General features: G+C 39.7%; 1 protein-coding gene across 1 annotated transcript in view; it reads right to left on the bottom strand.

Annotated features, from left to right (window-relative positions):
• The window catches only part of rab18a (RAB18A, member RAS oncogene family), a 53,568-nt gene that overhangs the window by 22,676 nt on the left and 15,775 nt on the right, over positions 1-15,117 (bottom strand). The window contains exon 3 of the mRNA XM_072253882.1: positions 12,454-12,515. Within this exon, the coding sequence (XP_072109983.1) occupies positions 12,454-12,515 (62 nt within the window). The remainder of the gene's footprint in view (positions 1-12,453; positions 12,516-15,117) is intronic.

Here is a 15,117-nt window from a genome sequence, read left to right as displayed (position 1 = left end):
ATGGAATACTAAACTTGAAATGTACTGTAACTATATAATCTAAAAGATTGATACTGCTGTGCTAAAAATTCATACTGCAGTTGATGGATCAACAATCTTTTACATTTATGGCGTACATTCAGTGTTTACAGATGTGAATTATTATTGCTGATTGTGACCTCTCAGCAACTGCTTGTTGGAATTAATCAAATAATTTTGTATGAACTTGTCAAACTCAATTAAAGACATCAGGGAAAGCTCGACGCAAGAAAAAGTTACATCTCTTGCCAAAAAGACTAAAATGGCATGAATTATAGAAAATGGTTGTTCCAGTAGATTAAGTTTAGAATTTTGTTTACATACACAAGTAATTTCAAGCTTCACAACAGACCACATCAAGCATTTAAATTCTTTACAGTTTAGTATGTAAAATTCATGTCTGGAGTAAAATGATCCCAACGTAAAAGGTGAAGTAATAGTGACAAAGGAACAATTTTCCCCAAATGGTGAAAAGGAAAAATTGGCAGAAAGAAAGGAAAACCTATCATGCTTTCCCATGCAGAGTCAGTCATAGCTTAATCCAACAAATAAAATATTTGAATGATTTTCTGTGTTCTATGTACAAACAAAAATATTTCTTTGGAGTGAGGGAAATTAGCAAAGCAAAGATAAACACACAAAATGGAGCAACTCGGTATGTCAGATAGCATGACTAGGGTTGACACTTTGGACTGAGGTGGTCTGAGTTCCTCCAGCATTTTGTGTTTGTTGCTCTGGATTTCCAGCATCTGCAAAATCTTATGTCAGAGTAAAGACAAAAATACAAAGTAGAGGATAACTATTTTTAGCAAATGTTAAAAACGAAGACCTATAATTCACTGTAAAAGTGATAGAGATGATGAGCATCACAAGCTGGACTTTTGTGCTCCCTTTATCACAGTGATGTGTTATAATATTATTGTAGCCTTCCAAGACTATGCAACAATGAATGAGTCAAAGGGTCATCGACATCTAAACAGATCCATCCACCAGAATATCTTGCAGGCACTTAGAAAAACTAGCTTCGTGTTTGAAATGTGGCAATTTGCTTAAGCTATTGTTGATGTTGATGTTTCCATAAGTGATTAAAAGAAACTTTAAATTCTCTACATTTGCTGACATTTAATCATAATCCTGAAAGTAATGTGACGTTCTGGGTGGGGGTGTGGTTGACAGCCTGCCCCTGCATTTCTAATGACTAGCACTGTTTACTGTTCTTGTGTTAAAATGCTTTTTTTGAGATTATGGTGGGAAGCTCCAGTTCATTTATTGTTACATTTTAGCTTGGGTTATATAGTTATTTGCTTGTGTATTTGTGGGTCACCCTAACTGTAACTGGGGTGTATGATGGTCACCTCCCCCGTATGTGTGAGACTGGTTGGGTTCACTCTCTGGGTCATGGTGCCCGGTCTGTTTTGTGTCTATCACAATAAAACCGTTATTGAGTGAAAGAGCTTCCTCGTCTGTCATTATAGACCAAATGCTCGCCACAGCAAGAAAAATATTTCAAACTGGACAAAGTCATAAAATGAATGCAGCTAACTTACGCTTCTAATTGTACCTGGTGAATTATATTAAGATTGCCAATATATTTGTGATCCATTTTAAATGCATGCAAGTTTCTTAATCAGTGTTAAGTTATAAACACAACTGCAGATGCTGGAAATCCAAAGTAACACACACAAAATGCTGGAGGAACTCAGCAGGTCAGGGAGCATCAATGGAAATGAAGAAACAGTTAATGTTTCAGCAGAGACCAGGACTAGAGAGGAAGGGGGAAGATACCAGAATAAAAAGGTGTGGGGAGGGGAAGGCAGATAGCTAGAAGGCGATAGGTGAGGCCTGGTGGGCAGGGAAGGTAAAGGGTTGGAGAGGAAGGAATCTAACAGGAGAGGAGAGTGGACCATAGGAAAAAGGGAAGGAGGTGGGGACTCAGGGGGAGGTGATAGGCAGACAAAATGAGGTAAGAGGCCAGAGTGGGGAATGGAAGAGGAGAGGAGGGAGAAGGAACTATTTTTATATAGCGGAAGGAGAAACTGATATTAAGCAATTGCTCCTCCACCGAGAGTGGTCTCATCTTGGCACAAGAGGCCACAGACCAACATGTCAGAATGGGAATAGGAATTAAAATGCTTGGCTACCAGGAATTTCTACCTTTGGCAGATGGTGTGAAGATGGTCGACGGAGTGGTGCCCCAATTTAGTACAGGTCTCATCAATGTAGAGGAGGTGCATCAAGAAAGGTGGACACAATAGACGACCCCAGCAGATTTGGACATGAAATACTGCCTCACCTGGAAATACCATTTGGGGGCCTGAACGTAGGTGAGAGAGGAGGTGAATGGCCAGGTGTAGCACTTAGGCCACCTTCAGGAATAAATGCTGGGAGAAATTAATGGGGAGGAGTGAATGGACAGGGGAATTGCAGAGGGAGCGATCCTGTGGATAGTGGGGGTGGGGAAGGGGGGGTGAAGGTAAAGATGTTTGATGGTAGGATCAAATTTTTATAAATAATTATTTTCTAGAATTTCTCAGAACTCAATTCTTTGAATTTGACTTACAGCAATGAACTTATGGATTTTATTTTACAGATTTAATACTATGTGGATCATTTTTATTTACTCACTTCGTGTTGGTTCAGAGAATGAAGGAATATGAGGCAGAAGTGAATAAATTAAGGATAGGTCATCCATAATCTAATCCAATGACTACACAGACTCACAGAGCCGAATGGCATTATAGTTTTTATAATTGGTAGTTGTAATTTTCTGAGTTATTCCAAGATGTTTGGAGATAAAGCCTTCAAGCATACAACTTAATTTCAAGAAATGCTTTGCAAACTCTCTTGCACAACTGGATGTCATTATAAAAATATCACCTGTACTATTAACTTTTGAATTATGTTAGTCCCTTAAGAAAATGTTTTATGATCTGCTAATGATACATCGCTATGGAACTATGCTTGTCTCGTGCATTTAGATCAGTCCTGTTTAATTGCCCTTAAGCAGCAAATCAAACTTCCCCTAATATAAAGAGTATTGCCCTTGCCAGGTGCAAAAATAAGTCATGACCTTTTAGAAAAAGATATGTAACCTTCCCACAAGAGATCTATCTCATTGATGTATGCTAGAAACTCTGAAGAGTGGATAATCTTTCCCCCTCTGGGAAAAGCATCAGCTGATAAGACTCTAAATTATCTGCGCAGAAAGTCAATTGTGTTGTTAGCATTTATAGTCAAAAGTAATTTTCTTGGCTTTGGCCCACATGCCTGCAAGAAATACTGATTGCATTCTCAATACCCACTTGCTAATTTACAAACCAGCAAAATGGCATTTTATACAGCTAGACACTTTGTCTATATACAAGTACAATGAAATAATACAAGTCACACCCTATTCATGTATCTGAATCAATCATACCTTTGCCATAGCTTGCTCACTGTCCTCACGATGCTTAATGTACAATTGGATCAATTGTGCGATCAGATCACAATGCCCTTTACCCTATTCAGGGATGTTCTGCCAGACAGCTTAAGTCATACTTCAACAGCTCCCCTTTGGATAACAGCATTCTTGTTTCACATTACAAATCAAATTGCCATGTTCTTGGAAAACAACCATGAGGAGGGAATTTTGCCAGCTCTCCTATGAATAGTGGCCAAGGCAGTTATTAGAGGCAATATTACATCTACAGAAAGAAATTAAATGTCTTGGCCTCACAAAACAAAAATCTGGAACACTAAACCAGCTGGAGTCATCAAGAGTTCATATTACTTAATTACAGGCTTGAATAGAGGATGTTCGGCTGATCATACAGGTCTGTCATTTAGTTCACAAATACTAATTATGAGCAAACAGTCTAAGCAAAACACTTTCTGGCACATGTATTGTGGAAAAAAGATCTAGTGGGACTACTTCACTGATACACTGTTAGGATAATCAGGCTACTACAGAATGCAAGGCAATCTCTATGGAATTTTAGTAATTCAATTGTATTTTAGCCTAATCTGTATCATGTGCTACTATAGCCATAAATTATTACTTTTAATTAAATTGGAAGTCACCAAAAGATACATATTGAATAGTATTCTCTCACTGGACAACCTCCAATAGACATAATGCAGACAGGGAAAGCCCCTAGTCCAGATCTATTCCCCAGGGTCTATGATAAATATTTGCTCCTGAACTGGCTCAGTTACTTACATGTGGTGATCCAAAATAGCAGCACTAACAATACTCGATCTTAGTCGGACTAGCAAAAGAATTACCTCCCAAATCCATGAAACACCTCCAAAAAAGGTGCTAAATACCAGTAAAAAAAATAAAGCTCATTCTTAGAGACTTGGTTTATTGCTGAAGGTAAGAATAGGAAAAGAACATTGCAAATTAAAGCAAAAAAAGACACTAAAGAAAAAGCAAAAATTGGAACACTGAGGGTTAAAAACAGCAAGTAAGAGCAATAAATAAAACATAATTCTACTAAATTAGTGCAGACCTGTTTCGTGAAATGTACAGAAATTAAATTTGATGGAAACTTTGAATCACATTAGTTTATCAAAAACGGTTAAACAACTATTGTAGGTACTGAGTTCAGCAAGTTTTAAATTACACATCTTGGCTGTTGTTATTTTTTCACTATTTACTCACAATCTGCAAAGCAAGTATTTAACGTCCATTCCTAATTGCCTTTAGAACTGTGAGGATGAGCCTTTGGTTTGAGGCACTGAAATGAACTTAAACCACTGGAGTCTGCAGCAAAATCGTTCTCAACTTTTCATCAGTTCAAATCTAACACTACAGTGCAAGACAACAAATTTACTATCAGTTACAATACAAAATAGGTCAAAAGAGGAAAAATAAGGAGGTAATGTTTATGGACCATTCAGAAATCTGATGGTACAAGGAAAAAAACTGCTCTGAAAATGTTGATTGTGGGTCTTCAGGCTTCTGTAGTTCCTCCCTGATGGCAGTAATAACAACAGGGCATGGATGCCACCTTCTTGAGCCAGTGCCTTTTGAAAATGTCCACCATGATGCCCGTGATGGAACTGACCATGTCTAAACCCTCTGCAGCTTCTTTCAACACTGTGATTGAAGCCTCCGTATCAGGCAGTGATTCAGCAGACAGACTGGTTCTCCCAGGAACAGTTGTCACAAAGCCCACATTAAGAGGTGCCTCCTGATTACCTGACGAGTCTGGCTTCAGCTAGTACCCTACCACTGTCGGTGGCTCCCAGTAACATTAGTTCAGGAGGCAGTGATCATAATATGATGGGTCTCACTCTGCAGTTTAAAAGGGAGAAGATAAAATCAGATGTATCGGTAAAGGGGATTACAGAGCCATAAGAGAGGAGCTTGCCATAATTGATTGGAAGTGGGCACTAGCATGGATGACAGCAGAACAGCAATGGCTGAAATTTCTAGGGGCAATTCGTAAGATACAGGCTAATCACAAGGATGACGTATTTTTCTAAAGGAAGGACGTGGCTAACAAGTGAAGCCAATGACAGCATGAAAGGAAACGAAAGGGCATATAAAAAGCAAAAATTAGTGGGAAGGATTGGGAAACTTAAATACCAACAGAAAGCAACTAAAAAAGCAATAAGGAGCAAAAAGATGAAATATGATGATTAGCTAATCAATAATATTAAAAATAGGAGCTTTTCAGATATATAAAGAATAAAAGAGAGGTGAGAATGGTTATACTAGACCACTGAAATATTACGCTGGATAGGTAGTATGGGGTACAAAGAAATGGCAGATGAACTCAATAGTGTCACTCTTCACTGTGGAAGATACTAACAGTATGTCAAAAATTTGAGAGTGTCAAGGGATAGAGTGGGTGTGGTTGCTATTTTCTAAGGAGAGGGCCGTTGGGAAGCTGAAAGACCTGAAGGTAAATAAGTCACCTGGATCTGATGGGACTACATCCCAGGTTTTTGAAAAAGGTAGCTGAAGAGATTGTGGCGGCATTAGAAATTATCTTTCAAGAATGACTAGATTCTGGAATGGCTCTGGAGGAGTGGAAAACTCTAAATATCACTCTACTCTTTATGGGGGGGGGGGGTGGAGGCAGAAAAAAGGAAATTAAGGCCAGTTAGTCTCACCTCAGTGGTTAGGAAGACATTGGAGTCCATCATAAGGATGAGTTTTTGGGGTAATTGGAGATGCATGATAATAGACCAAACTAAGCATAGTTTCCATAAGGGGAAATCTTGCCCGACAAATCTATTGCAATTTTTTGAAGAAATAATAGACAGGATAGACAAAGTTAGAGGATTTTGGATTTTCAGAAGGTATTTGACAAGGTGACATACATAAAGCAACTTAATAAGATAAGAGCCCACGGTATTACATGAAAGATGGATAGAAGATTGGTTTACTGGCAGGAGGCAAAGACTGGAAATAAAGGGGGCCTTTTCTGATTGTCTGCTGATGACTAGTGGTGTCCTGCATGGGTCGGTACTGGGACTGCTTCTTTTCACATTATATGTTCATGATAATGGATGATGGAATTGATGGCTTGTGAGTAAGTTTGCAGATGATATGAAGATAGGTGGAGGGGCAGGTAGTGTTGAGGAAGTAAAGAAGTTACAGACACTTAGATTAGGAGAATAAGCAAAGAAGTGGCAGATGGAATACAGTATTGAGAGTTATGGTCATGCACTTGCTAGAAGAAATAAAAGCATATAAATAAAATCTAGTAAAGTTTCAAGGAAGTGTTTTCTTCACACTGTAGATTGGCAAAAAACACAGTACTGTACAAAAAGCAAAGACATTAATATGTAGACTGCATGTGTAATGTATTGCAAAAGTATTTCAGATTAACCCTAGAGGCAGAGATGTCAGTCTCAATAAATGTTATTGTAAATAAGTCACAACCCAGGTAGTGTAGCAGTTAGTGCAATTGCTTTACAGTGCCAGTGTTCACCGATCGAGGTTCGATTCCCACTGCTGTCAGCAAGTTGTTTGTACATTCTTCCCCGTGATTATGTGTGTTTCCTATGGCTACTACAGTTTCTTCCCCAATTTCAAAGGCGTACAGTTAGGTTAATGAGTTGCGGGCACGCTATATTGGCGCCAAAAGCATGGTGACACTTGCAGGCTGCCACCAGCAGAATTTCAAATTGTGTTGGTTGATTATGCAAAATGACCCATTTCAGTGTATGTTTTGATGTACATGTGACAAGTAAAGCTAATCTTATCTTCATCTCTTTTAGGTTAAAGGAGTTGTATCTATTACTCGTGTATGATGAGAAGAGCTAAGTAAAATTGTGACTGTTCTACAATATTGCCACAGGCAACTACAACAACAAAGGATTAAAACTGTTAAGGGAAATGAGGACACTAAGGCTATGTCCACACTACGCCGGATAATTTTGAAAACGCCAGTTTCGAGTAAAAACGACAGGCGTCCACACTAAGTGTTTTTCAAAATATCTCCGTCCATGTTAGGCGGATATTTCGGCGAATCTCCTCCTACTGGGCACGCGCAGGACACACGGAAAACAAGCAAAGAGGAAACGGTATACTTGGTGCACGTTTGTCTAGTTACAGAGTAGAAAAACTTTAAAGGACTTGCTCTTGGCTCTCGCGCAGGAGGACTTAAAACTAAAAAAAACAAATAATGGAGCATATGGAGGCAACCGACAGGAAGTTCACAGACAGTATGACCCAGCTGACAACGAACATTGAAAAACTGAACAACTCTGTTGCATTAACAAAGCACCTTGTTAAATGTATAAAACGTCTGCATCAGTGTTATCTTGTGTTTCCATGCAATGTTACATTAGGCTGTTACACATTTATTGTCAGAGAAGTACTTGCATAAATAGGTAAACCACCTTCATACAAACAAGGACAGAAAACAGGGCAAAGTGAGTATACTTATTTATTCAGTAAGCTATAGGTCAAAGTATTTGGTGAGTACAGTTCTAACCCTTCTGGCTTCAGTCTCGTTGCCCTCGGTTCTGAAATTGTTAGGTGGTTGCGTTCAAGAAAACAACGAAATGCCGCGCTGCGACTATCTGTTCCGGCACGTCATGACAGCGTTTTAAAATAGTCAAAGAAGCTCACTTTACTACTTAACTCTCATGCCGTTCACATCGACTGCGCGTTATAACAGCTTGGGCAGTACCAAGCAGAAGGAGAAAAAGCATTGTTGTGGTGTTGTCATGACAGCGTTTTTAAATCTCTCCGGTTACCCCGTACACACTACAACGGATATTAGGCCTTTTCAGATTTATTCACTCTGGAGATTGTTTCTGAAAATCTCCGTTTTCGGGGGATGATAACGCCATTTCAGTGTGGACAGAAGGTCAAAACGAAAAGCTTCATTTTCAAAATTATCCGGCGTAGTGTGGACGTATCCTAATTGTGTGAGTGCTGGAGACTCCCCGGACTGCTCCATTATAACTGCTAGGTAATATTGTACATAGTTTTAAAAAGTAGCGACCGTTAACCAACAGCATTTGAATGTTATTTTAACTTAATAGTTACCTTTTATATTTAAGCTAAAATGACAGTGACCAAGGTTTGGCTAATCAGTACCAAGTTAACTTCTGTTTATAATTTCACTGTAAACTTAGCTTTAACTTTATCTGCTTTTGGCTCGTGATTGACTTGTAACTGTGCAATAATTAAAGTGACAGATTAAGCTACTAAGCATGAGGAATTTCAGAAAACACTGCAGTCGTGCAGTATGTGGGAGCACTTTGGACCAGATGACCAGATTCTTTTCCATAATCAAGAGGGAGATGTACTCTTACATTTCCAGTTTGTTTTACCTTGGCTACGTTCTCCACCAAGTTGTTGATGCTATTTATACAGGGAGACTTTGACCAGCACACCTCTGCTGCCTGGGATCATCACTCAGACTTATCCTTCCCTAAGGGTTCAGCAAAAGGGTCAATATAACTCACAAATACGATAGCCTTGGAAATATATCAATGGTCTAATTATCCCCAAGAAACTAAATGAAAGTATGAAAGTTGAGACTTAAGGACAGATGTACCACTCACGAAAAGGAGCAGTATCAATTAAAGTTGTCTCAACAGAAACAAGTTCTTCATCTAGAGGGAAAGTAATGAAAAATAACGAAGCTGCATTAAACTCACAAGAAACTCCATTTACAATCATGAATATTTTCATCTACATATATTACAAAGATGATGCAGGGGCACAGTACAAGCTTCTGAGAAAAGGATTTAATTGAACATGGGTCTTTTCCTGATAGGAATAAGCTCCATTAAGACTAGGGTATATTTTGACTCTAAAATAAAAGTTAGAGAATGAGCAGCTGGAGGTCTCTGATTACAGAAGAGTTTGAAAAGATAATGGACAATGAGGTAAGCAGAGGCCAGAATGCACCCATACAGACACAGTCACCAATAAGTCATATTCAGGAGATTGGGGCTAAGAGGAATATTGCATCAGCCATGATGAAATGGCAGAGCAAACTCAATGGTCAAATGCTGCTCCGATATCTTACAGTCTCAGCAGCTTTTGCTCAGTGGACTACACAGTACAACTACTACCACAAAACAGATCAGGCATTTAAGGATAGCTCTGGTAAACCATAAACACTGGTAAACATTAAAAAAAGAAAGATAGACAAATGAGGTGACATTGGTGAAGCTGCATAATTATATACTATAAATATTACTGAATTACATTAGCAAAATATCTGACTGTATAAAAAAAAATTCAAGTTTTGATCCATTCAATTACAAGCTCTATGTAAGGTGAACTGAAATGAAAGGGGGAGGCAGGGGGAGAGGTGCAGCAATTAAACTGCAAGACATTTGATGGTTGTTCCAAAACCATCGATATAGGTTCAGCGCAATACACACAAAATGTTGGGAGGAACTCCGCAGGCCAGGCAGCATCTATGGAAAAGTATAAACAGCCAATGTTTCAGGCTGAAGAATCCTGATGATGACTCTCGGTCTGAAATGTCAACTGTTTATTCTTTGCCACAGATGCTGCCTAGCCCAGTGAGTTCCTCCAGCATTTTGTGTGTGTTGCTTTGGATTTCTAGCATCTGCAGATTTTGTGTTTGTGAATATAAATTTAGAACAGCCATTCAAGGTACAAGCCAAGTGCAAGACAAATAATTTACCTTCAGGTGTGCATGTTGGAGGCACAGACCAAGCAAAATCCAATGCCAGGGCAACAATACGAGTTAAGACATTTCCAGCAAAAGCTATTTCAGGAGTAGCTCAAAGATTTTAAAAAGGTTTCCAATCTAATCTTAAAGTAACAATTCCTAACCTATGTACCTCAAGCTTGACTTTTAAGAAACAGACCCTATTAAACAGGTGTTCTCAATGCTTAAGGGTTAAAATATGTGTATGCATCTGTTTATTCAAACAATACCATGCTCTCTTTTCTCTTTAATAGTCATGACCTCCAAGAATTTTGCTATGAAATTCTTTATGCATCTGCTGCCAGACTTAAGCCACTACATCTGAAGCTCATAAATCTCTTCCCTCTGTTCCCTCCCTTAAGGTGACTCTTTGCTACCATTCATGGCTAATGTTTTGATTACTAAAGGAACAATTTAGGGAAACTACCTCATGGCTTTTTCCAACATCATGAATGTACAAAGTAGAATCAATAAAGAGATCAAGGAATTTTTTTGTAAACTTAGTAACATACCATTTAATTACAAAAAATAGGAGCCAGTGTGTTTTGCTTAGGGTAGCACTGTTTGCATTAATATTTAATTCAGAGTCATGATATTGCCTTTATGCACAAGTCTACAGAGTAATTTTAGGGACTCAGCTGCTTACTCTTGGTCTGAAATGTCAACTGTTTATTCTTTGCCACAGATGCTGCCTAGCCCAGTGAGTTCCTCCAGCATTTTGGGTGTGTTGCTTTGGATATCCAGCATCTGCAGATTTTGTGTTTGTGAATATAAATTTAGAACAGCCATTCAAGGTACAAGCCAAGTGCAAGACAAATAATTTACCTTCAGGTGTGCATGTTGGAGGCATAGACCAAGCAAAATCCACATTTGGAAAGCGGTGAAATGATCGGACAAAGTCAGCATGGATTTGTGAAAGGAAAATGATGTCTGACGAATTTCATAGAATTTTTTGAGGATGTAACTAGTAGAGTGGATAGGGGAGAACCAGTGGATGTGGTATATATGGATTTTCAAAAGGCTTTTGACAAAGTCCCACACAGGAGATTAGTGTGCAAACTTAAAGTACGTGGTATTGGGGGTAAGGTATTGGTGTGGGTGGAGAATTGGTTAGCAGACAGGAAGCAAAGAGTGGGAATAAACGGGACCTTTTCAGAATGGCAGGCGGTGACTAGTGGGGTACCACAAGGCTCAGTGCTGGGACCCCAGTTGTTTACAATATATATTAATGACTTGGATGAGGGAAATAAATGCAGCATCTCCAAGTTTGCGGATGACACAAAGCTGGGTGGCAGTGTTAGCTGTGAGGAGGATGCTAAGAGGATGCAGGGTGACTTGGATAGGTTGGGTGAGTGGGCAAATTCATGGCAGATGCAATTTAATGTGGATAAATGTGAAGTTGTCCACTTTGGTGGCAAAAATAGGAAAACAGATTATTATCTGAATGGTGGTCGATTAGGAAAAGGGGAGGTGCAACGAGACCTGGGTGTCATTATACACCAGTCATTGAAAGTGGGCACGCAGGTACAGCAGGCGGTGAAAAAGGCGAATGGTATGCTGGCATTTATAGCAAGAGGATTCGAGTACAGGAGCAGGGAGGTACTACTGCAGTTGTACAAGGCCTTGGTGAGACCACACCTGGAGTATTGTGTGCAGTTTTGGTCCCCTAATCTGAGGAAAGACATCCTTGCCATAGAGGGAGTACAAAGAAGGTTCACCAGATTGATTCCTGGGATGGCAGGACTTTCATATGAAGAAAGACTGGATGAACTGGGCTTGTACTCGTTGGAATTTAGAAGATTGAGGGGGGATCTGATTGAAACGTATAAGATCCTAAAGGGATTGGACAGGCTAGATGCAGGAAGATTGTTCCCGATGTTGGGGAAGTCCAGAACGAGGGGCCACAGTTTGAGGATAGAGGGGAAGCCTTTTAGGACCGAGATTAGGAAAAACTTCTTCACACAGAGAGTGGTGAATCTGTGGAATTCTCTGCCACAGGAAACAGTTGAGGCCAGTTCATTGGCTATATTTAAGAGGGAGTTAGATATGGCCCTTGTGGCTACAGGGGTCAGGGGGTATGGAGGGAAGGCTGGGGCGGGGTTCTGAGTTGGATGATCAGCCATGATCATAATAAATGGCGGTGCAGGCTCGAAGGGCTGAATGGCCTACTCCTGCACCTATTTTCTATGTTTCTATGTTTCTATTCCTCTAGAATTCACCTTTACCATGCTAGTCTATTTCCAGAGTTTAAGTGCAATTTAAAGACCTGTTATTCAAATTCTTTACTCACCCATATGGCAAGTTTTGCTTTATTTCCATCAACAGCAATTGTTTTCACTTTGAAGTCAACACCTACAAAAGAAAAAAATACTTAATTTCCAAAGCAGCATTTAGACAGGCAAGGGAATATGCAAAGAATGGAGAAATATAGATCATGTGCAGGTAGATAGGATTAGTATAATTTAGCATCATGGTCAGCTCAGATATTATAGGCAGAAGCTTTAAGTTACTTTGGAATTTATCTGCAATCTGATCAACTTGCCCTGAATCTTTTTGCACCGTTCTTGCTTAAAAGCACTTGTATTGAACCAAAGAATCCTGATATTTTATGGAATCATAACTTACTGTTCACCTTATGAAAACTCCCTCCCTCTATGTGCCTGTAAATTCCCCCCTCTCTAGATATATAATTTAGCAACTAAAATAAGGAAATTTCCAATGTGAACTAACATAATGCGAACATTATAGAGTTAAAATTGAACTACCATAGTGTGTAACAATTTTGCAATATGCCCACAAACAGAATATCAGACTTGGCAGAACCAATATCAGCGATATAGTATAATGATGAACAGAATAACGACAACTATAAATGACTATACCTAGCCAAGTTAAATCTGTTTTCAGTTGTATTAAGTCATGTGATTTTGTTTGAATTGTGTTTTGTGGCAATTATGCAAGAACTGGTTAATAATGAAGGATATATAGCAACAGCTGTTGCTAACGCAAACGAATCTGAAAACAGACTTAAACATTTATTCAAGCACGTACGAATTCAGAGCCTTCAAACACTTATCTTCAGCTTAATACGTTTATCGAACAGGAATCAGACAGCAAGGAAGAAGCTCCTGTAAACACACTCTCATTGTCAAGATGACTTGTTTTTGTGAGCTGAAAGGTGACTGATGAAACCAAAATGGGGCCTAGAGTCTGTATAATATATAAGCTGGGTGGCAACTGATAGGAAGGTGGGTGGTAGTTTATGACACAGTGCAATCTTTCGACTATTTGTGCAGAGCTTTTGCTTGTTCCTGATGTATGAACTCAAAAGTTCTCATTCCAATCTGAACACTCCTTTCTTACTTTGAGCAAACGTGGAATCAGGGAATCCCAGGAGTCAGCTGGGATATTTCAAATTTTCCAGGGAGACTTGAGAACATCTTTGAATGCTTTCCTCTATCCATCTGGTATCTGCTTCCCAAGGCAAAGCTCAGAATGTAGAGCATCTAGAGCTGCCTACATTACTAGGGTCTCAGTGCTGGGAACATTTGTCTGAGAGAGGATGCTAATATCGATTCACTCATCTTTTCAATGGATCTGGTGGATTATATTAAGACAGCATAGACAATATCTCTCTGGTGCAGTGATCAGAAGTATAAAGGAGAGCAGAATTCAGGATTTGAATGTTTATTTTTGTTCATCAGGAACAAAGGTGATGAACTGAGAGCTTGGATACAAACATGGAAATATGATGTAGTGGCCATTACAGAGACTTGGCTGGCACCAGGGCAGGAATGGATTCTCAATATTCCTGGATTTCAGTGCTTTAAAAGGGATGGGGGAGGGGAGGAGGCGTGGCATTACTGGTCAGGGATACTATTACAGCTACAGAAAGGGTGGGTAATTTAGCAGGATCCTCTTTTGAGTCAGTATGGGTGGAAGTCAGGAACAGGAAGGGAGAAGTTACTCTATTGGGGGTATTCTATAGGCCCCCTGGTAGCAGCAGAGATACAGAAGAGCAGATTGGGAGGCCGATTTTGGAAAGGTGCAAAAATAACACGGTTGTTATCATGGGTGACTTTAACTTCCCTAATATTGATTGGCACCTGATTCGTTCCAGTAGTTTAGGCAGGGCAGAGTTTGTTAAGTGTGCCCAGAATGGATTTCTGTCACAGTATGTGGACAAGCCGACCAGGGGGAATGCCATAGTAGATCTAGTACTTGGTAATGAACCGGGTCAGGTCACAGATCTCCCAGTGGGTGAGCATCTGGGGGACAGTGACCACCGCTCCCTGGCCTTGAGCATTATCATGGAAAAGGATAGAATTAGAGAGGATAGGAACATTTTTAATTGGGAAAGGGCAAATTATGAGGCTATAACGCTAGAACTTGCGGGTGTGAATTGGGATGATGTTTTTGCAGGGAAATGTACTATGGACATGTGGTCGATGTTAAGAGATCTCTTGCAGGATGTTAGGGATAAATTTGTCCCGGTGAGGAAGATAAAGAATGGTAGGGTGAAGGAACCATGGGTGACAAGTGAGGTGGAAAATCCAGTCAGGTGGAAGAAAGCAGCACACATGAGGTTTAGGAAGCAAGGATCAGATAGGTCTATTGAGGAATATGGGGAAGCAAGAAAGGAACTTAAGAAGGGGCTGAGAAGAGCAAGAAGGGGGCATGAGAAGACCTTGGCGAGTAGGATAAAGGAAAACCCCAAGGCATTCTTCAATTATGTGAAGAAAAAAAGGATGATAGGAGTGAAGGTAGCACCAATTAGAGATAAAGGTGGGAAGATGTGCCTGGAGGCTGTGGAAGTGAGCGAGGTCCTCAATGAGTACTTCAGTATTCACCAATGAGAGGAAACTTGATGATGGTGAGGAAAATATGAGTGAGGTTGATGTTCTGGAGGATGTTGATATTAAGGGAGAGGAGGTGTTGGAGTTGTTAAAATACA

The sequence above is a fragment of the Mobula birostris genome, chromosome 3 (genome assembly GCF_030028105.1).
Source record: "Mobula birostris isolate sMobBir1 chromosome 3, sMobBir1.hap1, whole genome shotgun sequence".
Lineage (NCBI taxonomy): Eukaryota > Metazoa > Chordata > Chondrichthyes > Myliobatiformes > Myliobatidae > Mobula > Mobula birostris.
This window is presented reverse-complemented; position numbering and strand designations above follow the sequence as displayed.